The 26,498-nt window shown below is 39.4% G+C and overlaps 1 protein-coding gene across 2 annotated transcripts in view; it reads left to right on the plus strand.

Annotated features, from left to right (window-relative positions):
• The first annotated feature begins 270 nt into the window (after positions 1–270).
• Positions 271–26,498, plus strand: part of KCNMB2 (potassium calcium-activated channel subfamily M regulatory beta subunit 2) — a 236,473-nt gene continuing 210,245 nt past the window's right edge. The window contains exon 1 of one of the 2 annotated variants that reach the window (XM_025913842.2): positions 271–733. Coding sequence is in view for 1 of the 2 variants with exons in the window: in XM_086674761.1 (XP_086530887.1) it covers positions 23,797–23,807 (11 nt within the window). In the remaining variant the exon portion in view is untranslated. Of the gene's footprint in view, positions 734–23,405; positions 23,808–26,498 lie in introns of those variants that run through there. The other variant, XM_086674761.1, reaches the window with a different exon arrangement.

Here is a 26,498-nt window from a genome sequence, read left to right on the forward strand (position 1 = left end):
TTTGCATATATGCATACCCTGACTCCTACCTCAGTAATAATGAGAGCATTTCCCATGGGGACTGATTCTTTTATCTGACTCCAGAGAACATTTATTTTTGTAACTGGGAAGAGCTGGAGTCCCTTGCTGGGAGTGAGAGAATTGTTTGGGGAATCCTAGAGTGTTTTTATCCCAACTTCACTTTCCATGTAAAAATATCATTTGCACAAGGAATTCTTCCTCCTGCGGTTATAGAGGATCTGGAAATCTGATCCAGTAGGCAGGGTGGTGTCCCTCTCGGTCTCCCAAGGAAGTCTGAGTCCTCTCTCCCTTTTTAATATGAGAATTCGAAAGCAGTGGGAAGTGATGTTGGACCTATCACAGCATTGCTAACAGACAGCCTATTACAGTATTTAATAAAAACAGAAACAGCATGCCTATCATAGGCTAATAAATCCTACCTCCTGCACGCTTTAAAAACAGTATGAAGCAGCTTTAACGGAGCTTCTGATAACTAATTTCAAGCATGGCTGTCTAGCGTGCCTGTCACTATTGTCCTCCCAAACTCTTTCAGACATTTTGAGCGGAGAGTATTAAAGCTATGAGTTAGCAAGGGTTGTGACATTAATGGTCCAGGAAAGCTTTAGGCACGAGAGGCAATGATGATTACCCGTGGCTATTTGGAGGACTGCACTGGATCGCTGTCATTAAAAATTAAGCGTGGCTTTTGAGGAAGATGTGACAACTACCGGAGGTAGGATTTGCATGTAAAACAAAGGAATCTGTTGCTGTTTTGGGCTTTTGTTTGCATTGTGCGGTGCGGGTCGTGAATTGCAGCCAGGTGCGGAGCTAGAGCAGGAAGGAGAGAGAGGGGAGTGGGGAACGGATGGGCTTAGAGCAAAACACAGTGGATAGTATTATATTTTATGGCAGAAATGCCTCGAGGACAAACTGGCTCCAGGCTCATAGCCTGCTGAGTGTGCATTCCACGTTGCTTTTCCCTTGGAGTAGAATGCTTAGAGGTCACGGAAAAAACAGTTTGTTTCTTATCTGTGGTGCCAGCTGGGCTGTTGGTAGGGTTGAGTGAAGACTTTGGTAAGTGGGAGGCATAAAGGTCTAAGAAAAATAAAGAATAGGAAGTGGTCGTTAAGACTGGAAACCTGTTAGATAAATATTTTATTCCCATGGCCAACATGCTTTGATAGCCAGAGTCTAATTTTTAAAAGGGGAAATTGAAAGATTACAACGGATTTCCCTGATAAAGAACTACTTCGGATTTATTATAAAAGAAAATTGGGTACCTTCGTCCATTTTGCATAGGGAAAGGCTGATCCACGCTGTTTGTGTTAATGGTTTTTGCTAAAGCAGAGCAAGAGTTTTAGATTAAAAGAAGGGGCTTTTCTCTCTGTTCCTGCTCCTGCTTTTAGACTACTGCCGGGCTGCAGATGGAAATAGTGATTCGTTAGAGGTTATGGACTTGGCGTTTTACCTTTTTCCTTTCTTCTTCTTCTTCTTTTAATGAATAGCATAAAAGCATAATTCTCCTTGAAAGATGAGAGGGCAGTTGGGTTCCAAAGTCCAGCAGATAACGAGTGGATTTGCAGAGGAACTTACACTGCTTTGTACTTTATTATAGGACTGGTATAGATAGCTCGATCAGAAAAGGACTTGTCAGGAAATCATAGGTTGAGATTTATAAAGCAAAAATATAATGGTCAGAAAATAATGTTTCACCAACTTGATCTCTGGTGCAAGTTTCAGTATTTGTCATTGCATATGACCCTCAACGTGAAGTGGCAGAAACGTAGTGAGTGAATTTCTCAGTGCTCTTGCGTTATTTCCCTGATGGACTTCACAAACTCCGAAATGTAAAGATGCTGCTTTAGATCTTGAAAAAGCCTATGTTCTGATGCATTGATTTGATTATAATGAATAACAGAGATACATAGAATAGTACATTCATAAAAGAATGTGATATTCTTCTAAAACTTTGCTATTGATGCAGTATTAACTAGGAAAAAAGTGAAAGACAATTATAGTATGCTTGTTTTCAGCTAAATATTGGAGTTAAGACTAAGTAGGGCTTTTCTCTTTTCTAATGCAATTGAGTTTGTACATTTGGGAGCTTCTGTGTATATACTGCCATTCACAAAGTTGAAATCATTGCCCTATAGTGTATGACAATACACTATAGCCTAAAGCATATAGCTTGAAGTTGTGTCTCTTTTTCCTGATGAATATGATTGAACCAGCCAAACTCTCTTGTCTAGTTATGTGACCAAGAGCATCAGTCCATGAAATGACTATATAGAATTTCTGATGCAGTTGATGATTGTGACATAGTTTTCTGCCTCTACGTGGCCAGTGGAATGTGTGACCTTGACCTTGTAAAGTCCCATTCTCTAGCCAATTGTGCTCCCCAGTCAAGAACCCATACATGAAAAGAGAGCTCGCAATACACAAACAGAAACACACACACACACACGCACACACACATTTTACATACTGCTGTCAGAAGTTTACAACTGAATATTATTTCTATTGTTTTCATTATTTATTTGAAAGAGATTTTCACTGGCTCTGGTCTTAACTAATATCTTCTGAATCTAATCTCATCAAGTATTTATTTTAGAGGTAATCCATGCCATAAAACTTGTCAATAAGAGAAATTATTTTGCTATCATCATGCTCATAACACTTCACTGATTAACTAAAATATCCTTTCAAAATGTTCACAGATATATGGGAAAAGTTCCTATGTTAAATCTTGATGGTATATGTATCTAGAACTTCAAAAATATAGGGGAGATATGGAATTTATTTTCTTTGTAAGCTGTAGGGAAAGGCAAACCAAGTAATTTAGTCAAAACAACCTACTTTGTGTCACAAATTCATTTCATTACCTCTTTACATCAATAGATATCAGCCAAAGCATTTATACATATTTTCCCCTTTCAGTTTCTGCTACATCTAGCAATGAAAAAACCACCAATTCTCCAGCTGTCCAGGAAAACAAGTCCGAAATCCACCCTGATGTCAAAAATATGCAAAGCTTTAGTCAGCCTTGTCTTCTCAGCCCCCATGCATAGCACAACCAATGTATCCGTCACCAAGACACAACTCACCAAGTCCACAATCGCCCTTACTGTGTGTCTCTCTCATATACACATACAGCCATCATTTGACTTTATTGGTTGATATTGGACCAGACATTTCTCAACCTAGCACCGTCTTCTCTTTGATCGTCTCTCTCCTTTCACCAAAACAGAATGACAAATGAACCTTCCAAGAATAGTTTTACTATTATATACAATTCAAAGACAGACTATAATAATGTATCTACAATATAGTCCTAATTTATATATATATATATATATATATATATATATATATGTGTGTGTGTGTACGAAAAAACTAGAAAAAAGTATAACAAAATGTTAGAAGTTATCTTGGTGTGTATTATTGGTGCATTATATTCTCTTTATTCATTCGTTTAGAGTTCCTAATTTTTTTTCAAAAAGCAGGTATATTCATAGTCACAAGGAGACTTATATCATACAGGTTTCTTTATCTCCTTTTATAACCATGTTGCTCATTTTCCCCATTATCATACTTCATGTCATCTACTTTATCTTCACCCCAAATTCTAAAATCGTTTGTCAGTCCAACCAAAACCGAAGAGAAGTGCTATTCCCCTATCAGAGCCCTTTTCTCCTTCAGTTTCTTGGCATGTCATGAAAAACTCAGCATTATCCTTCCCAGTAGACTGACTTCTTAGCTCAGATTTACCAGAAAAAGAGTGTGTGTGTGTGTGTGTGTGTGTGTGTGTGTGTGTGTGTGTGTGTGTGTGCATGTGTGTCTGTGTGTGTCTGTGTGTTTGATTTTCCCTACTTTACAGGCAGAGAATTTTCCAATCTCTTTTGCTGGCTCCTAATTATCTTCTAAATCTTTAAAGGTTGGAGCGCTCCATGGCTCAACTATACATCTCTTCTTTATCTCTACTTACTCCCGAAATGAGTCCAACCTCATGTCAGGACCTTAGAAACTATCCATACACAGGCACATCACAGACTCTGATCCCTAACCTGGACTTACATATTCAACTATCTATATAACACTTCCACATACATGCCTTATAGGCACCTCACACTCAACATGTTCAAAATCAAATTCTGAATTTCCACACAAAATGCCATCCTCCCATATTTTTTCCCATGTATGTAAATGGAAACTCCATTTTGCCACTTGCTCAGAAGAAACATTTTGGAATCCTCTTCGAATCTTTTCTTCCCTTCACACGTAGCAGAAAATCTCATTGCTTCTACTTTCAAACTGTACCTGGAATGTAATTATTATCCCCACTGCTACTACTCTGGGCAGGTTACCACCAACTCTCAGATTATTGCAATATGTTCACCATTCTTGGCCTTTTGCTTCTGTCTCCCCAGCTCCTATCCACACATTCCATTCTGTATCCAAGACCCGGTTTGTTTCCACATTGAACTTAAACCATATTATCTTCTGCTCGAAAGTGTCCAACATCTTCCCATCTGACCACAGATAAAAGGCAGATCCTTACAGTGGTTCACAAGCTACGTGTGATCAGCCCTGGGTTCTTCCCTCACTCCCTCTGCTTCCATCCTCCCTTCAGCACTCTTTAGCCACACTGGCCTCCTGACTTTTCCTCAAACCTGCCACATCCTCTCAAACCTCAGAGCCTATGCCCACTGCCTGGAAAACTTTTTCCCTACACAGCTACATGACTCAGACCCTCACTTTCTTCAGGTTTCTGCCAAATGTCTCTTTATCAGAGAAGACTTTCCTGTAGGTCTTTTAAATCATACCCTCTCACAAGCTTCCTATTCCAAGTCCCAGGTTTTTCTCTGCAGCATACCAGATTATCCCCCAACATATTGTATGTTGAGTTTTTATTGTCCGTCTCTCTCCTGCTAGAATGTAAACTCTACAACAGTGACTTTGTTGTGTTCCCGGATGTATCTATAGCATCGATTGTCATATGAATGAACAAGCTGCTGAATACAGGAACTGAATGTTTGTCCCCATCAAAATCTATCAGTAGCATTAGGCCCCAGGCATAAGCTTGTCAACCTCAGGGTCAAAGCTGTGTCATAACACCCTGTTGCTTTTTCCAAAGAGAAAGATACTGAACACCTTGAGGAAAGTCAAGGAGATTTATCAAGATGCTTTTCTTTCTTCTCTCTACACAGGAGGGAAAAAAATATCACTGATTCCAATCTATGTCAAAGCAAATAAAAATTCAATTTGCCTGAATTTGATCTTATCTGAAGATGACCTCTTTTTTGAAAAGACATCTTCACAGATCTGTACCTATAACTATGGACATAAACAGGGGTGCCTGGGTAGCTCAGTCGGTTAAGCATCCGACTTCGGCTCAGGTCATGATCTTATGGTCTGTGAGTTCGAGCCCCGTGTCAGGCTCTGTGCTGACAGCTCAAAGCCTGGAGCCTACTTTGGATTCTGTGTCTCCCCACCTCTCAGCCCCTCCCCTGCTCATGCTCTGTGTCTCTCTGTCTCTCAGTAATAAGTAATGTTTAAAAAAAGATTTTAACTATGGACATAAACATTATCTATATTTTCTCTGCCCTCTGTTGGTGATAAGAGAGAAGATGAAAAAACCAGGTTAGAAGATACAGGTGGGCTCAATACCCCTTTTTGAGCATACAAGCCCCAGTCGTTTATTTGGCACCAGGAATCAACTAACAACAACTAATGCTGGTACTAGTAACTTACATTCATTTATTGCTCTCAAAACAGCATGGTCAACCTCATGGTATCGTTAACAGTGACTTCCCTAGTATTCATAAAGTACATGTCTTCAAATAATTAAAGTATAATGAAATAATGTTATTGTCCAAATTGGGTAGAAATAATAATGCCCAGTATTTCTAGAATGTCTGTAGTCTATAGAGGTAATGTGAAAAGGGCACAGCATATAAGACAAGCATAGGCTGTAGGAACAGATAGGCTTGATCTGGATCTAACCTCCTCCACTTCATGGCTATGTGACTACAGGCAGTTTTTAAAAATTGTACTGAGCCTCAGTTATATCACTGGTACCTCTATGGGTTAGAGATTAAACTTGACCATGTAAGTCAGTGCCTCATGAGAGTACTCTGGCGCAGAGGAGACGCTTAAAAAGTAATAGTGTTCTCATTGCTGTTGTCATTTTATCTTCACAGTATGCTTTAATAGTACATATTATCCTTTCCATTGAACAGACAGCAAAACTAAGCTGTAAAGTTAGTCAAATGGCTCAAGGTCAAAGAACTAGTAAGCTATCAAAATTTACTCTTCCTTTAGCCACAGAGACTCTTCATAAACAGAATGTCAGATTAACCTTCTTTAATGTATTTAGTGCCCAAAGACTGCCAGTGATTAGAGGAGTTTTTTTTTTTTAAGGTAGAACCTGAAAAAAAGCTTATTTTCTTTCCTCTGTGAACAATGTGAGTGGCTTCATGTATTCCTTCCCTAAACAAAAAGTAGACTTAAACTCCTGAGAAACAAGTTAAATGAACCCTAATGTGCTCATTAAGAAAACCTTAATCTTTAGACATGCTGCATAATGGAGTGTTGGAACACCAGCTTCACTGTCCTGAATACCTAGGTTTGAATCCCACTTCTGCCCACTGCCAGCTGTCCAAACCTTGCTGAGTCTCCTTTTCTGCAGCAGAAACATAGGTTGAAATAACATGTCATTCCTGGGGTTGTGAGGATTATATGAGGTAATCTATGCATAGCTGTGAGCCCCATGCACGTGCATAGTACAGATTACCTATATTCACTTCAACTATTATCTTAGATGAAACTTTAAACATTATATGTGTGTGTATACACACACACACACACACACACACACACACACACACACACACACAATGACCCTGACCCTGAGAGATTTGGTCTGAAGTATCTCCTTTAAGTCTTATTTCTTGGAATTGCAATGCCTCCGAAGTCATCCAGTAGCTATCATTTAAGAGACACTTAAGCACTAAGGCATCATGTAAAAGCTCAGGGTGTTTGAGCACCTGGCCAGCACCAGAAGCAGAATTTCCTGAAATGTTTGACATTTGCTCATTTCTGATTAGACCCAAAATGAAAGAGGAAATTCTGGACAAATCAAGAAAATATCTGCTTTTCTGAGATACCAAACCGAATTTTACAGATTCATGTTAAAAGAACTTTATCCAAGTGCCTTCCCTCAGCTTTGTCAGGCTCCATTTTCAATATCTCCCTTCTCCACTCTGTCTGTGACTACATGGGCTTTATTATTGCTAAACTAACCTGATAAACACAACATTGTATAATAGGACTTCAGTGCAGGACGTGCATGAAATTGGCAATTAGCATCATCAATTATTCTAGATTTAACATTACTAATTTCTTAATGCAAAGGAATTCGATTTTTTTAATTGCTTAATAAAAATTAGCACCTCCAATTAAACTATTGGAAGAAAGTCTTGAATACCAATCTACTACATAGGCTAAATTTTTCTTTAATCAGTTTTGAACTTCATCCGACATGAAACAACAACTCCAATTTCAGATTCTTGAAGGTTGGTTTGTAACACTAATGATCAGATTTGTGTATTTGTGTTTCCTTCAATATTTTGTCATTTCTCAAATTCACCTCTTTAAATGTGACTAGTCCCAACAGTACTCTCTCTCTCCAACAGTGTGGATGTGCCGTTGTCATAAAAATGTCACAGATTTTCAAGCTTTGAGTTTTTGTTTTAACTCTTCACAGGATATTGTTCCCTTTTGCTCCAAGAATACTCTGTGTATGGTTCTGCCACAACCCTTAGCACACTGTGCTGTGATCTTTGGTTCACTAATCTGCCCCCCTCTTCTCCAATTAGATTGTAAGTCCCTAGAGGTTAAGGACTGGGCTATAGTCACTGCACTATTTCCAGGGCCTGGTAGAGTTCTTGGTAGTAATCAAAGCTCTATAAGTAATTTTTTTAAGTTTATTTATGTATTTATTTATTTTAAGAGAGACAGAGACAGCAAAAGTGGGGGAAGGGCAGAGAGAGAGAGGGAGAGAGAATCCCAAGCAGGCTCCACACTGCCACTGCCAGTGCAGATCCCGATGTGGGGCTTGAACCCACAAAGCCAGATCATGACCTGAGCTGAAACCAAGAGTTGGACACTCAACCAACTGAGCCACCCAGGCGCCCTGCCCTGTAAATAATTCTTGAATGAATGAATGAATGAATGAATGAATGATGTCTATAGCGTCCAGTTTGACCTAAAATGGGTTAATGACCAAAGGAACAAATAAACAATGCACCTCAGAAAGAGGGCTTCATGGAACTATTTTATAATAAGAAAGCCCTGGACCCACCTGTGCTTGCTAACTTCTCATTCACTTGCCCTCTCAACTCTTCTCTTCATATTCTCCACCTTATATCAGATGTTTCTTTGACTGTTTCCCCATCCCTCCTCCTCTCTTCTGTCTGCCCACAGCCACTACCCTATCTTTCTAAAGAGTATGGTGGAGCCTTTCATTTGAAGCCAACTTCAAGTCTGACAACCTCAGACAGCAAACACCTAAACCCTCTCCTCCTCAAAGCCAGGGTGACAGATGAGCCTGGGTGAGAATTTCAGCTCAGGGGGAGGGAAAAAAATAAATCAGCTGTCAAAATGTCAAGCGTGCTGACTTCCTAGGAAAGAAAGAGAAGATGCTTATGTGACCAGACAGCAGGGCTTTGGTTTACATTTGCCAGAATTTGTACTAAATAGGGAAAATGTCAAATGAATCCCATATGCAGGTTCCTTGTCACTTTGGTGTTTTCCTGAGTGTGAAATTAAAACTCCAGAATATTCTGGATATGGAAGTTCAATTTCAGTTTTCAACAAATCCACTCAATGAGTAAATCAGAACATTTAGGCAAGTAGTAAAATATGGAACTAATTTTTAAAGTATAATTTTTAGCCCAGATAATTAGGCTACAAACTCCTTGAGAGCAGGTACTACATTTTTATAATTCTTAGGTGAATAGAACTGTATGAAATATATAAGATTTTTTTAAATAACTTTTTGATTGATATACACTCTCCTCTTCACCCTATTCCCTGAGGTAAAGCTGCACTAGAGAAATCAGGTAAATGTCTTATCATTATTTACCAGGCTGCATGACTGGAGATGTAGAGTTCTAGAAACCACACAAATCTTAATTGCACTGAATCCCCTTTGTGCACTGTGGTGCAGACAGGGCTCTTCTGGAAGAGCAAGGAAAAGGGGGCTTGTGAGTTCTGATGTTGCCTGTTTATCCATAGAATCCTATTATTCACAGACATCTGTCATTGGAAATAATTTATAAAACCAATCCACGTAGGATCCTACCAAAGGAGGATTCAATTTGGAATTTTGTCAAAATAAAGCCCTGACTATACTACATGTGTCTGGGGAAATTCCACTGTACATGTGACATAGCTCAGGACATTACAAATAATGAGTTTGGCTAGACTTTTTAAGTCTTTTTTTAATTATTAATTTTTTCACTGGAAAGCTAATAAAGGTCAAGCATTAGACTCCATCACTGTTATCCACAAAAGTAAAATATCTTTCAAAGTGAAATTCTCAGGAAGTTAAAAAAAAAACAATCATTCAAATGCAAATCTAGAATCTTTATTGCTTCACAAAGATGCAGAGGGTCATTCTGGCTACACAGCACCCAGTACTTTATGAGGTAGAGAGAAGAAGCACATGGTAAATATTGCCCATGAGATAATTCTTGAATGTCTTGAGTTTGGCTTTGTACAAGCATTTGAAAATTTCTGACCATATGAAGTATTTGTAGCTTCATCAAACTGAACTGCAGTTTCCTCAGAGGGATTGTATTCTGTAGTAAATCTGGAGCCACTGATTGTCTCTGGATTTGTTTTTTCATTTCCTGGTATATTCCAAATGAAGAAATTCAGGGAGAAAAACAACAACCTGATACCTGGAAGAAAATAATACCTAACTTTAGAGGCAAAACTCTACCAGGATTGATCCAGTTTCTTTCTCTCTGTGGGGATAACCAATGACTGCTTTAACCTCACTTCCTAGTGGTTCTATTTGATCCTGTGTGGTGCTTGGCAACAGTCACGTGGGGCTTCTGTGTAGACAACTCAAGGTAACTATTTGCTTTAAAAACATAAAAATAGAACAGTACAGGACTCGATTCTCTGTTGGAATGAATAAAAAAAAAATGTTGAGAGAGAGAGAATGTTCATATCCAAAGTAGAAGGAAGGCTTGGATAATAGGTTACCAAATTTGAAAAAAATCTCTTTGGATATATAAAAGGTAACAATAGCCTTGGTACAAAGAAAACTGGCCAAAGAATGCCTATTACAACCTGCTTCTCAAACTTCTTGGCCTATTTCTCCCCTGACAAGTGGATCTGGTGTCTGCTGAACAGAAACTGAGGAAAACATGGTATAAAAAAAGAAGAGATACGCTCTGTTTTATATGCCTTTACGAAAAGTTGCCTTGCATGTAACTTTGATATCATATGGTGTTTAGTTTATCAAGTAGAAGAAGATTCTTACCCTAGACCAACATACTCAGGCGTCCACATTTAAAAATATATATCTACTCTGCATTCTGCTAGCCTTCAATTGATCAGTCCTCATTTCATGTCGACATTGACTCAACAACTCATTAATTTATTCAACAAATATTTACTCAATATTCACTATGGACTAGGCACTACGATGGGTATTGGGGTTACAATGTTGAGCCAAATCAGAAATGACCCCATCCCCAACCATGGAGGTTACAGTCCTGAATGAGAAAGATATTTTTCTAATAGTCACTCAAATAAATGTAAAATTACAAATGTAGTAAGTGCTAAGAGATTGTTTAATTAGAGAGATTAATGTAGTCAAGAATGTCAGGGAAAGCTTCTCTGAAGAAGAAAGGACTAAGATGCTAAATGAGGAAGCAAGGGAGTGAAAACAAGAAAAAGCAAGTGTGAAAACAGCAGGGATTAGAGCAAAAGCTTTCTAAGCAGAGCAAAGAATGTGCAAGGCAGAAGCACGACCCTTTCACTTAGTCAACATTTATCAGGTGCCACGCCTGTGTGCAGGAGAGGGAGGGAATTTCCTGCCCTAATGGAGCTTATGCTCCAGTGAAAGGCAATGAATTTTTAAAAATTAATGAATGAAACAAAAAAGGAAGCCTGTTACAGAGAGTAAATGGGGACTGTGCTCCAAGGAAGGGCCAGTGTGGCTGGAGGCAGGAATCAAGCAGCAGGTGGTTAAGATGTGGCAGAAGAGGCAAAAAAGTCTGGCTAGGTAAGCCCTCACAGGCCACGTGGAGAAGTTTGCTCATTAATGTTAAGAGCAATGGAAAGCCACTCAAAGCATTAAGCGGGAGGCTGAGAAGATATTTGTGCTTTGCAAACATTATCTCTGCCATTGATCTGCTGCAATGTGCTGATCAAAATGGAGATGACCAAGTAGATACAGAGAAGCTAATTTAAAGGCCATTGTAATAATCCAGGTGAGGGTAGTTTAGACCAGGTAGCAGCAAAATGACAGACAAGTGGCCAGAAGGATTTATCCATGTTCAAGAAGTCAGATCAGAGAGTTGGCGATGGGCTAAATCTGAGATGATATGAGTAAAGGAGGAGGTGTCAAGGACAATTTTAGATTCCTAGTTTGAGTAACCCAATAGATGGGGAGGTTATAGAACCCTGGAACATAACTAGAACTCTCTTGGATCAAAGAACATTCTGAAATTATAGTCTATACTTACTGCCTCCATTTCTTTGCTCCCCATTTTTTTTAAAGCACTGGTGTATGAATTCTGACCACACAGCTTTCCTGTGACTGCCCTCTTTACCCTTTATCATCCAATTTGGCTTTTTCACAGACCTCCTGACCCTCAATTATTCTATAGTATTCTAATATATATTATATATTTATATATATTACATATATATTTATATACATTACATATATATATAATACATATGTGTAATATATATAAAATCTCTCTCCCTCCCTCCTTAAATAGATAGAGATAGAGATAGAGATATGAGGGAGGGAGAGAGGGAGAGAGAGATTGATTTTCTCTTAAAATCTTCTCTCCTTGATTTTTAAAAAAATTTTTTAATGTTTGTTTATTTTTGAGACAGAGAGAGACAGAGCATGAACGGGGGAGGGTCAGAGAGAGAGGGAGACACAGAATCTGAAACAGGCTCCAGGCTCTGAGCTGTCAGCACAGAGCCCGACATGGGGCTCGAACTCACGCACCCTGAGATCATGACCTGAGCCGAAGACGTTTAACCGACCAAGCCACCCAAGCGCCCCTCTTTCCTTCATTTTAATTATGTTTTCACTTCCTAGGTCCCCTCCCACTTTATAGCTCTTTCCTAGCTTTCCTCTTTGCTGGATCCTCTTTTTCCTTTTCTTATTTTTTGTTATACTTTTTCAGTAATTGAAAATACTGTCTTTACTTTCATCCCAAACTATCTCTCTGGCTGTGACTCTGCTCCCCAACCCAGGTCCTACATTGCCTGTCGCCTGGTAGACCTTTCCCTGTGATGGCTGTCTACACTTCAAAACTCACTTGGCAGAGCTTAACTCACAGTAAGACCTAATGAATCTACTCTGCCTCATATTTCTATTCATTGTGCTACTGATGGTCCAGGTTCTAAAGCCAACTATTCTTTGAATCCTTCTCCAACTATAGACTCAATTGGCCTGAGTCCTATTGATTCTTCCTTCAAAATTCTCTTGTGTATCTTTTTTCCTCCCTATACAAATAAAGCCCCTTTGTTCTCACACCTTGGTTATTATGATAGTTTGGCTAACCAACCTCCTAGCCTTTAGTCTGATTTATTTTTTCAAAGTGCTGTCCTTAAATCACTTCCATAAGAATTACCTGGGGAGCTTTTTAAAAATATCAATTCATGTGGCTACCTGTATTTAATCAGAATATTTCCGAGTAAGGCCTGCAACTTGAACAAACACCCTAAATAGATCTATCATATATAAATTTGGAAGAAAAAAAAAATGCTCTAATCTCTTCCCACCTTGTTTTCTTCCTCATAGCCTTTCCTAATGAGTAGTTCCAAAGCCTGACCTTGATCATGGAACTTCCCTAATCACAGCTCTTCAGTGGCTCTCACTCAACCAAGCAAATCAAGTCTCCCAGGACAGGACATCACAGTCTTCCAGTTTTTGATGTCCACATAAAACACCAGCCTAATCTTTACCTCCCCTCTCTCACCCTGTGATAAAAGTGAATTGTACTATTTACCACCCCTCAAACATACCAATCATAATACCCTCATGCCTCTGTCCTTTGGCCCACTGCACTTTGAACACCCAGGAAATGTCTCTCTTCCCTTCCATTTCCACCTGTCAGACTTCTACCAACTCCCCAATGACCCTTTCTCTCAACTCTTTCCATTTTCCTTTCTCTCTTTCCATTCCTTGTCCTCCAAGCTAGAAAGGACCTCTCCAGGCTTTGAGGTCTTCCAGCAGGTTTTACATTTTGCTACTTACTCATTACACAGTTTTACATCATTTTTCTTTTAATTCTACTTACAAATTTCATGAAGAGAGGAATTAGATTTTATAAAAAGACACACTTCTGGAATAGGAAGGAAGTTGACCTGGGTTCAAGATCCATCTAGTGCACATTCTTGGGAAAAATCATTTAACTTCTCTGAGCTTTGTCTCTGTTAAGTGGGATAATGTCACTTACATTATAGGACTTGGGTCAGTGTAAGTTGAGGTGTCTTGTAAAAAGCTGAGCCATAGGAAATTGCTTATATTCAATTATTTTCACTTGCAAAAATGGAAATTTCATTGTATCTAGAAGTCCTCCTATGTTTTAGTACACTTTCCTTTAAAATATCATTGTAGGTGTACTTAGGTGGCTCAGGCGATTAAACGTCCTACTTCAGGTCACCATCTCAAGGTTTATGAGTTCAAGCCCTGCATCGGGCTCTGTGCTGACAGCTCAGAGTCTGGAGTCTGTTTTGGATTCTGTGTCTCCCTCTTTCTCTGCTCCTCCCCTGCTTGCTCACTCTCTCCCTTTCTCTCTCTCCCTCAAAAATAAATAAACATTAAACATTTTTTTAATAAAATAACATTGTGTACCACACTGTGCTTTGCATCCACTTAATACATTAGCCCTTTTGCCCAACATATATGTGTATATTTGTATAATATTATATACATATTATATTTTCATTATATTCATATAATTACAATATTAAAGGAAAAAGAGCCCAAAAGGGCACTGCCCCAACACGGGGTTGGCAAACTCTTAACCTACCTCCAGGCTTACTCTTGCCCATTTCTTTTTCAAACCAGGTGAACAAACAGCAATTTTAACAATAAGCTAAAGTAAGCTCTTTCCTAATAAGAGAGTGCTGTTAAATAAAGGTCAGCAGGAAACGTAACAACACTCATTGTCTCTTGTTTATGGTCCTTCTGGGCATCACACAAACTTGCTCAAATTCCTCTCCTGAGCATGACCTTACCTAGAGTTGATTGGACTCATATTATGCTCCCCCTGACTGGGATCTTTTGTCATCAATCAGAACAGCAATGAGATTTTCAAATGCAACTTTTTTTTTAATGTTTATTTTTGAGAGAAAGAGAGTGAGCAGGGGAGGGGCAGAGAGAGAGAGACACACACAGAGAATCTGAGGCAGGCTCCAGGCTCTGTGCTGGCAACACAGAGCCTGACTTGGGGCTCAAACTCACAAGCCGTGAGATCATGACCTGAGCTGAAGTCAGAAGCTCAACTGACTGAGCCACCCAGGTGCTGCTCAAATGCAACTTCTAAACAAAGTATGCACTTTTGGTGTCTTTAGCTATCTTTCTCTACCCTTGCAAGAGTATGGAGAAACCTCTTGACCAATTAACCCTAAGGGAACTCTGAGCTCGAGAAGGTCAGTGTTATATTGGTTATAAATGAACCAGGAAGATGTTGATGTTTTCACATTCCAACTTACTGTTAACTCTTCAGATTTATCAGCCCAAGGAAAGATTCTTTGTCTAATGCTCCCTTTGTTAAAAAGTAATTTGTCCCACAAGTCATTATGCTAAAGGATGTTCTCAAGGAGATTATAGATTATCCAGGTACTATATCAGGTTCCAGGGGCTAGGAGGAGACAAATGCTATCAGAAAGGTATGCAGTGCTTTGGGTATTTTCATACAGAAAGATTACAAATCAAAGCTAAGAAAAGGACAAAGCTCCAAGAAGAAGCATCAGTATTAACTGGGTTCCAATCTACCTCTCTCTCTCTCTTTTTTTTCTTTTTGACACTTATATGCCAGTTATGTCCCATTGAGTAAGTTAATTAACATCTCTGTGCCTCAGTTTCCTCCTTCATAAAATGAGGCCTTCATACCTGCCATTCAGGGGCAGGTGGCTAGCACGGTGGAGCAGGAAATAGCCTTTCAAGAAATGGTGCCTGTTGTTATTATTAAGGTGGGGGCCAGGTAATCATGTCAAATGCTACAGAGAATTCAAATAGGCAGGACTTTGGGTTTGTGATTTGCATTTTACTAATTCATTGGTGAAAGGAGAGATCACTTTCCAAAACAAGGTTAAGCATCAAAATTAGGTTCAATATCATTAAAAGACTGAGCAGATGGTGAGGAAACAGGCCATTCTTTAAAAGAATTTTTCCCCAAAAAACAAAGCAAGAGTGAGTGCAGTTGACAAAGAGCCAGTAGGATGTACGAGTGGTATAGACACCCTTTCTTTTGAGGAGAGCCATGAGGGCCTCTTGATAGCTGGTGAACTAGCATCTTACCTCATTTTGTGCATTACACATGGAATTCATGCTCAATTAAGCTGAGTCCCATAACTGTGTGGTGGGCATCCTCATGAAATGGGAGTTTTAAGACAGGGAAATGGAAGCTCAAAGACACTAGATGTCCTGTCCCAAGTCCCACAGCAAGTATGACAGAGGTAGCCTCTCAGCCAGTGCCTCTGACTCTAGATCCAAGGCCACACTGCCTCACCTAACTACGAATACATCACCTTTCCTTCTGGAGATTGTCTAACTGAGACATGTACATTTCCAGAGAGGATTTGGGGGCAACAACCATGGAGAAGTAGCTGTTCATTTTTCATATGGTTCCTGTTAACAAGACCTTTACATGATAGGCACTTGACATGATAATATCGTCTGTAGCTTGTGAACCCCTAGCAAGTTCAAGGTATTATGCTAGGCATTTGATATGCGTTTTCTCATTTTCAGCTCAGAACAGACCCAAGAAATGAGTGCTCCTCTTATTTCCATTTTATACTTGAGAAAACTGAGGCAACACAACTTGCAGGTGGCAAAGCTGCGGTTCAAGAGAAAGCCAGACTGACTCCTCAATTTTCAGGCACTGAAGTTGACACCTGCTGGCCATTTGACACATTTTCTGCTCAGGCACCAATCTGCACAGGCCCCAGTTGTACACGCCCAGACCGTGAGGTCCCAAAAGGGTCACGCCTAGAACCCCAGGAAACAGAGGGAAGCACATGACTCGCATACAAAGGTCTTGCCAGCAGCTGACCAGGGCAATCTGCTTTCCTGTGGATTAACATCTATCTCTGCTCTCTCTCCTTACCCATTAAGTAAACGCCTAACGCACGGTGCTGGCCCTCATCCAGATGCTGAGCAAGGTTTGCAGATCGGATTCTAAATGGTAACTGTGGAAGAGTGATTTGACAGTGTCCCCCCACACGCTTCCACACTGAGAAGTAGTAAAAGGGAAAGGAGAGCCACACAAATGAGCACAGTTTTGTAACAGACCTCACATATATTCCTTAACATAACCTCAAATTGTTTCTCTATTTTTTCTGCAGTCTTATCCTTTGCATAACAAAACCAAAAAATGATTCCATTCTCCTGCCGCCAATTTCTAAGATAATTTGGGTTGACACATTTCAGATAAAATATAAATTATGTCCCAATTCTCTCTGCATAACACTCTCCACAACCCACTATAGATCAGTGGCATTATAAGCTCTATTTCCTTGCCATCCCATTTTCCCCAAATCGGCCTTGACCTCGTCAATGTAGTACATGGGCTACTTTCCTATATTATCACCTTTCCTCAGTCGAGGTAGAATTTAGATGACAGGTCCTTCCATTTCTAGAAGCTGTTGTTGCTGCTGCTGCTGTTTTGTTGTTGTTTGTAACTATTTTAACTCAAACAAATATAGTAATTTTCCTGGGGTTTGCTCTCCTTAAATTGTAGATATTCAAACGCTCTATTACTGGGAAATTATTATAATTTGTATTCGAAAGCAATGACCTAATAAGTTACACATTTTATGCCTCAGTAGTCTGCTAGATTTGTGAATAAATACCACAGTCAATTCTGACAGCACCTTTAATGGTGTGCAGATTTCTTTCTTCTTTGCTAGGTAGTGCAGTTTGATGTGATCCATATTTCAAAGGCATAATAGGAGCTAAGGGGTTTCTTCCTGGTAGTGCTTCAATAAAGATAAGCAGAAAAAAACTCTCCTATGCCCAAGTGTTCTCTTGGCTGGATCTTTATCACTGTTTGTCAACAAGCTTCCACTAAAGTGACATTGAATTAATTCATATTTGCAAAAGCAAATCAATTTTAATAAAAATTTAAAGTGAAATTCAAACTGAAACTTCACCTGAAACTTGAACTTCTAAATTTCTATTCAGCCAAAGTCAGTTAAGATTTATGACAGATATAGAAAATAGGAGGAAGAAAACAGATTTCCTTTATTATCCTAACCTAAGTGCCATCTGGCACCATGCTAGGAAAAACAAAACAAAACAAAAACAAGAAATCTAGTTTGGGGCTACTCTTGGTCCGGATGTGCTTATAGGATTTGATGAAAAAATTCTGCAAGATGAACTAGATACTGGCCAATGCTGACTTTTAGGAATACCTGTCAAAAGCAGAATAAGGAAGCAGATGCATGGGCAGGCCACTCAGAGACAGAAAGGACAGAGCTCTTGGCTGCCAATAGGAATGTCACCCAGCACTGAGCATTTTCTGATCAGCTTCAGAGATTCTTTTGGTACCAAGAGATTGTTCAAATCAGTTTACCCAAGAGTAAATACTTGAGAGGGAGTAAGGGTAGGCGGAGAAGAAAGAGTAGATAATTGGAAGAAATCGTTGAAAAGGAATATGCCAGAGCCAAACTGTTTTATCAGAAATTATTAAAATTAATAGTGGCTAACAAATTTTGATTACTTATTCATGAGTCAAGCACTGTTCTATGTTATCTCATCCCATTGACAAACTTACAAGTAGGTTTTATTATCTCTATTTTTCAGATAAAGAAACTGAGGCACAAAGAGGTCCAGCAATTTGTCCAAAGTCACACAGTTAGTGTTAAGGCCTTCATTCAACCTCAGCCGATCCAGTCCTGATTCCGGAGTCTATACTCTTAATCACCATTGCCAAGAAATTCCAAAGCAATGTGCATTTAAAATAATAACTTTCAGACCATTAAGGTTGCAGGTAAATTTAAATGAACATCTTTTTTAATTTCTTTTAAATGTTTATTTATTTCTGAGACAGAGAGAGACAGAGCATGAGTGGGGGAGGGTCAGAGAGAGGGGGAGACACAGAATCCGAAGCTGGCTCCAGGCTCCGAGCTGTCAGCACAGAGCCCAACGCGGGGCTTGAACCCACAAACCGTGAGATCGTGACCTGGGCCAAAGTCGGTTGCTCAACCAACTGAGCCACCCAGGCGCCCCTAAATGAACTTCTAATAAGAATTCAAACCTGAAATATTTATCAGAACCAGATCTTGAATCTACAATTGGTAACGAAACACCATGACTTTTCCTCATCTGTTGTTACAGTTACGAAATAGAACTTGAAATCATAATATGATTTGGAGAATATATAAAAATCTATGTTTAAAGAAAAATTTTTTTTCTTATCAAGGTCGCATAGAATTTGTTAGAAAAAAACAATTCCTCAGGGCTCCTGGGTGACTTAGTTGGTTGAACATCTATCCGACTTCAGCTCAGATCATGATCACATGGATTGAGGGTTTGAACCCTGGGTCGGGCTCTGTACTGACAGCTCAGAGCCTGGAGCCTGCTTCATATTTTGTGTCTCCTTCTCTCTCTACCCCTACCCTACCCTACCCTACCCTCTCTCCCTCTCTCCCTTTCTCTCAAGAATAAACATTAAAAAATTTTTAAAAAAGAAAAAAAAAACAATTCCTTCCTTTTCCTCTGATTAAGAAGCGACCCAAATGCAAATCAGTTTAATTCAGTTCTTTTAAACAATCAATTATTGGGCCCCTTTTGAGAGAAGGCACTTAAGCTTTTGCTTCTCCTTTAAAATAAATAACTTAAATTCACACTATTTCCATGAAACAGGTATAATTTACATTCAGAGTCAGTAGCCTAGTAAGATAAAAAGATTAATAAAAAGACTAGAAGACATGCTCCTTTGCCCTCAAATTGCTTGCAAACTAATACTGATTACCCCTTAAAAGAAAGTACTGCTCAGTTACCAACAGCATCTGGGGTTGTATAAAGGACACACGTCCCTGCCCTCTGCATGTGACTTTAACATGGATGGGAGTTAGCTAGAGGGGACCTCACAAGGCCATCCAACAAATTCTTTCTCAGCACTTAGCTGATCAGAACATACAACCAAGTCCAAGGTTCTTGTCATTTTAATGGGTGTTTCTTGGATACAGTGCCTTCAGGGAGGAAAGAGAGGAAACGAGTGGTGGACTGACAGACCAGAGGAGCTGGCAGAGCATGGGAGTAACTTCCCACATGCCCACTGAAAGCCCTCCACACTGCCTGCTGCTCAGGCTCACTCTACACCTGGGAAATTACAACAACGAGAGTCCAAACAAAGAACAAACAGAATGTTTTACTCTTTTACAGCAATAAAACAGCTCTTTGCTATCTCTGAGCCTTTCTCTAGCCAAGGCTCTTCTTTGGCCCACCATCTCCCAGCATGTGAACACAGGGTGGGACTTAATCTGAGGGACTCATGTAGTGTGAGGATTCTGAGGTTCTCTATCTAGATTTGACCCCTGTTCTTCCATTACTAGCTGTGTTTCTTTGGCCAAGTCACTTAAGGTTTTCAGTATGTTTCTGCATGTGTCAAATGAATTCCCATAACATTGACCTTGCTTGTTTGTCGGGATTTTGAATGAAATGACATTTATAAAGTATGTGTTGGTATGATGAGTGATCAATCCAAACTAGTCATGGTGATAAAGGATCACCTGCGTTCACAAAGCCTCATGCCACATTAAACTTTATGGTGCATAACCATTTCCACTGTATTGTATGTGTGTGTGTATGTGTTCTTTACTCAGATAAATTGTAAGTCTGTTGTTTTAATATTAACTCCATCCAAAATGATATGGTCTCTGACAATGAGAGGTTATAATTAAGTAATGAAAACTTCACACACAGTGATGTATTAAAGAGAATTATGTGCTAAATCTCATACTAGACCCACAAAGTGCTTTGGGACCACCAAGAAAGGAAAGGCTAATTTTAACTGGGAATTTGGGACACCAAATAGAAGACTGGATATTTGATCTGTGGCTTTAGACAAGAGCTTGGCTAAGAATTAGAAGTGAAAAGGAGGAAACAGATGTCTTAAAAATTACAAAGGTAAGAAAGACTCAATTTGGGGATTCATGGGATATGAGGAGTGAATAAGAAAGAAAATTGACAGACAACCAGACTTTTTAAGCCCAGAAAAGTGGGAAGAGAGTGTTGGTTGGAGTTCAGTGGGGGATCACAGAGAAGGAAGGGAATTGGTAGAAGAGAAGGTCAGTTGGAACACATGAGTTCAAAATGGAGGAAAAACATCCAGATAAGAATGTCTCCTTGTGAAATATAAATTGCAACTCAGGAGAGGGATGCAGATTTTAGAGCCATTTTCACAAATGTGATCATTTAAACTTAGGCAATCACTTTGGGGGAAAGAACAAATCAAGAATTTAAAAGCAACTAGGATACAACTGTGAGAAGCAGCTACACTTCAGGGCCACTTTAGAGGTATAATTTTAAAGGAAACTTTGGGGACCTGGGAAAGAAACTAAGAGAATTCAGAATCACAGGAGCCAAGGGAAGACAGAATGTCACAGAGGCAATGATGATCAGGAATGTCAGGCCCTGCAGAGAGCCTGGGGACGGTGAAGACAGAGGGACTATTTTGGCCATTGTGGTGACCTCAAAGAAAGCTATTTCAGGACTGACCCGGAGCAGAACAATTGAGAGGGTGAAGTGGAAGGAAAGAGGATGCAAGGAATCATAGCTTGAGGGACAAGAGAAGGTGTTTTATTAAGATAACAGAAGGCTGAGCACATTTGCAGATTGACCAGAAGGAGCCAGTAAAATGGACTAAAGCTGAAGAATAAACAAAGGCTAATAAGTGTTTCAAAACCTGGGAGCACTGGGTTATCAACCCCTGTTGAATGTTAAACTCAGCTAGGACCCTTGCAATAATACTTAGGCCTAATTCTGATGTGCAGAGATTCTGGTTAAATTGTTTTGGCTAGAAAAGGTATCTGTATTATTTATTAGTTCTTCCAGGTGATTCTAATATGTATCCAGATAGAAAAACCACTGACTCCGAAGAACTGGACATTGGATTAAAGCCACAATAAACATTGCTTTTGGTTGACAAAAGGCTCTTCTTCCTCTAAAATGGGTTATGGTACTATTGGGGTGGAGGAGTAAGGATTAATTAAGAGCAGTAAGGAAGGATTAATTAAGAGCAGAAACATTTTGAAGAAAGAACTTGGAAGAAATAATGGATGCTTTCAGTCTGAAAAAGTAGAATGTGAGACTTAGAGGAAAGGGTGGGAGTGACATTGCCATGAAAGAAACTTCAAACCCCAAAGAACAATAGGCTTCTACCAGGGATAAATGAGGTAATTGTCCATTTACTGCCTCCTCCTTTCTATCCCTATAGGTGGGCCACTTCCTGACACAAAAAAGGAATTACTCTCTTTCCTGTTCTTCTTAGGAAAAGGAGAAGAAAAAGAATTTGTAAACAGGAAAGATCTAGAAAAACAGTAAAGTTACAGAGCCTTAAGGAAAACTTGTTTAACCAGGGGTATCAAAAGTGAGAAAAGCTAAGCTGTGGACTCCAATCCCTGTGAAATCTCTTAGACTTTGCCAAGAAGGCATCTTGGAAATCACCTTGCCCAACTCCTCCCATTTAAATGAGTGAATTACAGGGCACCTGGATGGCTCAGGGAGCTAAGAGGCCAACTGTTGACTTTGGCTCAGGTCATCAGGTCATGATCTCACAGTTTGTGAGATCAAGCCCTGTGTAGGGCTCTGCACTAGCAGCACAGGGCCTGCTAAGGATTCACTCTCTTCCTCTCTCTCTGTTCCTCCCCCGCCCCCCGCTCCCTCCCTCTCTCTCTCTCTCTCAAAATAAATAAACATTAAAAAAATATGATGAAGGGGCGCCTGGGTGGCTCAGTTGGTTGAGCGTCCAAGTTCTGATCAGGTCATGATCTCACAGCTTGTGGGTTCGAGCCCTGTGTCGGGTTCTGTGCTGACAGCTCGGAGCCTTGAGCCCACTTAGGATTCTGTGGCTCCCTCTCTCTCTGCCCCTAACTCATTCGCATTCTGTCTCTCTCAAAAATAAATAAACATTAAAAAAAAATTTTTTTTAAATGATGAATGAATGGAAATTCAGAGGGACCAGACCAAACAGCATATGAGTACTACCAAGGGACCCTGAAACAAAATCCTTTATTCCCACACCAGAGCCTGCTGTTCCTGTGCATTCTGCCTCATGACCTCTGTGGTTGAGGTCTCCAGTGAGGAAAATGGTCACAGCTCTTCTGTGAGGATTAATAAGAAAATCTGTAAATTGTTTTTAGCTTGTTGGCAGACAAAAAAAATGTTCAATTTCTACTTTATTGCTATTATTACGTGAACCAGATTGAATTGCTGTGTCTCTTAAGAGTTTCTTACGACTAGTGTGAAGTTTCCCATTTTAACCTAAGCCAATTTTAAACGGCCCATAGAATACAGAGAGAACTGTAATAATTCAATCGCCACACTCAGTACATTGTTTGAAATACAACCGAAGAGGAGGATGGAAACTTGCAAGCTTGAAGCAGGAAGATGGAACCTGTGAATGTGTAAAAAGACATATCCTAGGTAATGAAGAAGGGGCGGTGTGTGGTGAGAAGGGTAGTGTTCACCTGCACTGCAGGGCCTCAGTACGTGGACCGTGGCCATAACATGCAAGGGCCAGTGTTGTTCATTTATAAAGCGAGAAGACTAAACTCAGTTACCTCTCAAGTCCTTTCCATTTTGGACCGTATTTTAATTGTTGCCATCATCCTCCACAAAAATATCCTGAAATAGTTTAAGACAAATTACATAGAATATCTCATGGATCATAGTTCCAGGGTTGTTTTTTTTTTTATTATTTTTTTAAAATTAATTAAATAAATGTATGTCTCAGCTTCAGATTTCTTTTGTAAGGCAGAGGAGCACTGGAGTAAATATTCTTCCCTCTCAGCTCTGTGCTTCAGGGGCCTCGTCACCACCTTTGGTTAGTTGCACCAGGCACTAGTCTAGTTGCTATTTACCCTGCATGGCTGAATGCTCTGTTCTCACGTCCCGCACAACCAGGGAGGGCACTGACCAATGAGCATTGTGTCCTGGTACAAACATCCCTGAGCACCTATCTCTTTTCCTCCTTTTCTTGGATCCTACCCCAGTGTGCGGTGTGCTCTTGGGTCATCTCAGGAGCCATCTGGGCCATGTTGGAGAGAACTGAGGGAGCAGAGTGCTGACTGAGTGGCATGCACTGTAGGTAAGCTAAAATCTCTCAGAGAACCGTATTTATTTTGCATTCACCCTTTTGAATTAGCAGAGGAATTGGTGATAGTTACTATGTAGAAAGAAGCATTAAAGAGAATGGTATCGGATTGGTTGTGTCAGAAAATAGCTAGAGGATGGAAAACTAGACAAGGCAATGCTTCCTGACTCTGGAAAGATTTGTAGGACCAAAAACTCCAGAGTACAGGGAGCTGATAACTTGTGGGAATGTTTCCTTTCATAGGGAAGTAATTTTTCTTCTCTCTTGGACTCAGGATGTTTCTAGATTCTAGTGTATATTTTCTCATATTTTTTACAATGGTGTGGGGTTCATTCACAAGTCACAGTTGCAACTCTAATATAATGGAGTTGTGTGATTTTTCTCAGCCTTTTAAATTTTCAATTATTTTATTACCAGAATTCTCTTCTGTTTGATCAATTTCCTGAAAGAAGCTCCATCTAAACATGCAAACAGAATTGGGGAATAGTTGCAAACATCTGGACAAGTCTAGAAAAGGTATCTTAATTGATTATTTTAGACAAGTCTTTGATCTTTACTAGTATTAATTATCCAAGAATGTGTTGAGATCTCTAATTTTGCATATGTGCAAATGGTCTCACACAAATATATTTGACAATAGTGTTACTTTACAGGAGATTTTCTTCCTCTGCAAACTAAATCAGAGTAATTTTAGTTATGAGAAAATATATACAAATTCAAACTGACAGCAATTCACGGATCCCTAATATTCCAGTGTGCTCTGGTATTTGTCACCAGCTTTGTAAAATGATTATTAATAGTCTGACTGCAAAGTTGTTTAAGAAACATTTCATTTCAAATTAGGCATAATCTTTTTCTTTCAGATTATACAGATGCATTGTTAAAGCCCTTTCCTCCTTCCCTATACTTGGTTTATTTTCTCTGTTTAAAAAAAAAAAGGAGAAAAAAATATATAACGAGGAACAAAAGAACTTGGAAAGAAGCAAACAAAAGTTGGCAAGTAATTAGGAAGTTCATTTGACTATCTTAGATCAACAAACAATGCTTTAGGTCTTTCCAAAGCACTTTGTACCATTTGGTTCAAATGCATTCCTCTGAGTGGCTAATTTTTTAGCAACAACAGAGGGTGTTCAAGATAAGGCAGGGTGGCAACACCAGTAACTGACAATCAATTGGGAAGCCTTTGTCTAAGAACCTGCCGTGAACAGGAAACACTGACAAAGGAAGGAAGACTTCTATCTGAAGGACACTTCTCACAAGAACAAATAATTCAAAATTACATTGAAGATAATGCTCCAGGGAAGTGATTACTATTCCCAACTTTACTCTTAGGATTCTTCCTCAAAAATTTAGATTGCTGTTGTGGGCAAATGGGCTACACTGAGCCACACAAACAGAACTCAACCAATCAGTCAACCAGTAGTCAATCAACCAATAAAATCTAAATATTTCAGATCCAAAGCCTAAGTTTCCTTCCCCTAAATGTGTTGAGATACTTGGTTTTTCTAACGTGCTTTGAGCAAAGAGACTTCATTGGCATAAAATAATAAAGATTTTAAACATTGGCTCACATTTTTTTTTGTTTTTTTGTTTTGTTTTGCTTTGTTTTTCAATTTCCCAACCGTGGAGCACTGGTTTTAAGAGCTGTCAAAACCCACTCGTAGACTGGTTTACTCCCACTGGAGAATTCTGAAAACCTTTGACTGCTTGAAAGGATACCACCACCTATGGTATCCCTAATAAAGGCCCCGCCACAGTTATCCACAATTCACCAAGGGCAAGGCTGTCCCATGAACTCCTCCATCTTGACTCCACCTGCGTGAGTGATGGCCTTAGCTAACATTTTTGAGCAATATATGTGAGGCATGTGCTAAGTGATTTTGGTCTTGACTTTTAACAGAATCTTGGAAATAACTCTATGAAATAAGTGCTATTGTTATCCCCAGATGAGGACACTGAGAGTTAACCACACTCTCAGTGTGGACACTGAGAGATACCACAGCTAGTAAATAAAAAACCAAGGTGCAAACCCAACACTGCCTGACCTCGAGTCCATGCCTTTACCCATTACACTGTTTCACCTCCTTAGAAAGAACATTATTCTCATGATGTTTCTGGATACCCAGACACCCACAACACAATATTAGTTCTCTGAGGCTAAAAGCCATGTGCAATATATTGCCTCTGAATTACCACAAAGGCCAAAGATAATGCTAGGGACACAGTAGGTACTTGCAAAATACTTACTGAATTCACAAATGAAAACTCTTTGTTCTAAAAACTCTGTCTCATTGTGCTATGAAATGGAGTATGAATCCATAAAATTTTAGTTATAAGGATAATGTTATTTGAACAGAACAAGATGGCATTATGAATAATAGATTTCAATCTATTAAGCACAGAGCTACAACCAGTTTAACAGGATAATGTAAGGATTATTATAAGATCTTAAGAGATTACTGTAAGTGGCACATGATCCCCTTTGCTATCAATCAACACAAAACAATGCTGAGAAGCAGGTTTTGTTGTTTATTTGTTTTTACATGGAAGTTGTATGGAGTTGTATGACTGGACTAGTTAGGACAGCCTGGTTCTATTATTGGTTCTGAAACTAAATGATTCTATGGCTCTCGGAGAAGGCTGATCTCTTCAGGACCTAAATCTCCACATGGTTAAAAGCAGGGG

The sequence above is a fragment of the Puma concolor genome, chromosome C2, assembly GCF_028749965.1.
Source record: "Puma concolor isolate L17-30 chromosome C2, mPumCon1.1.hap2, whole genome shotgun sequence".
In the NCBI taxonomy this organism is placed as follows: Eukaryota; Metazoa; Chordata; class Mammalia; order Carnivora; family Felidae; genus Puma; species Puma concolor.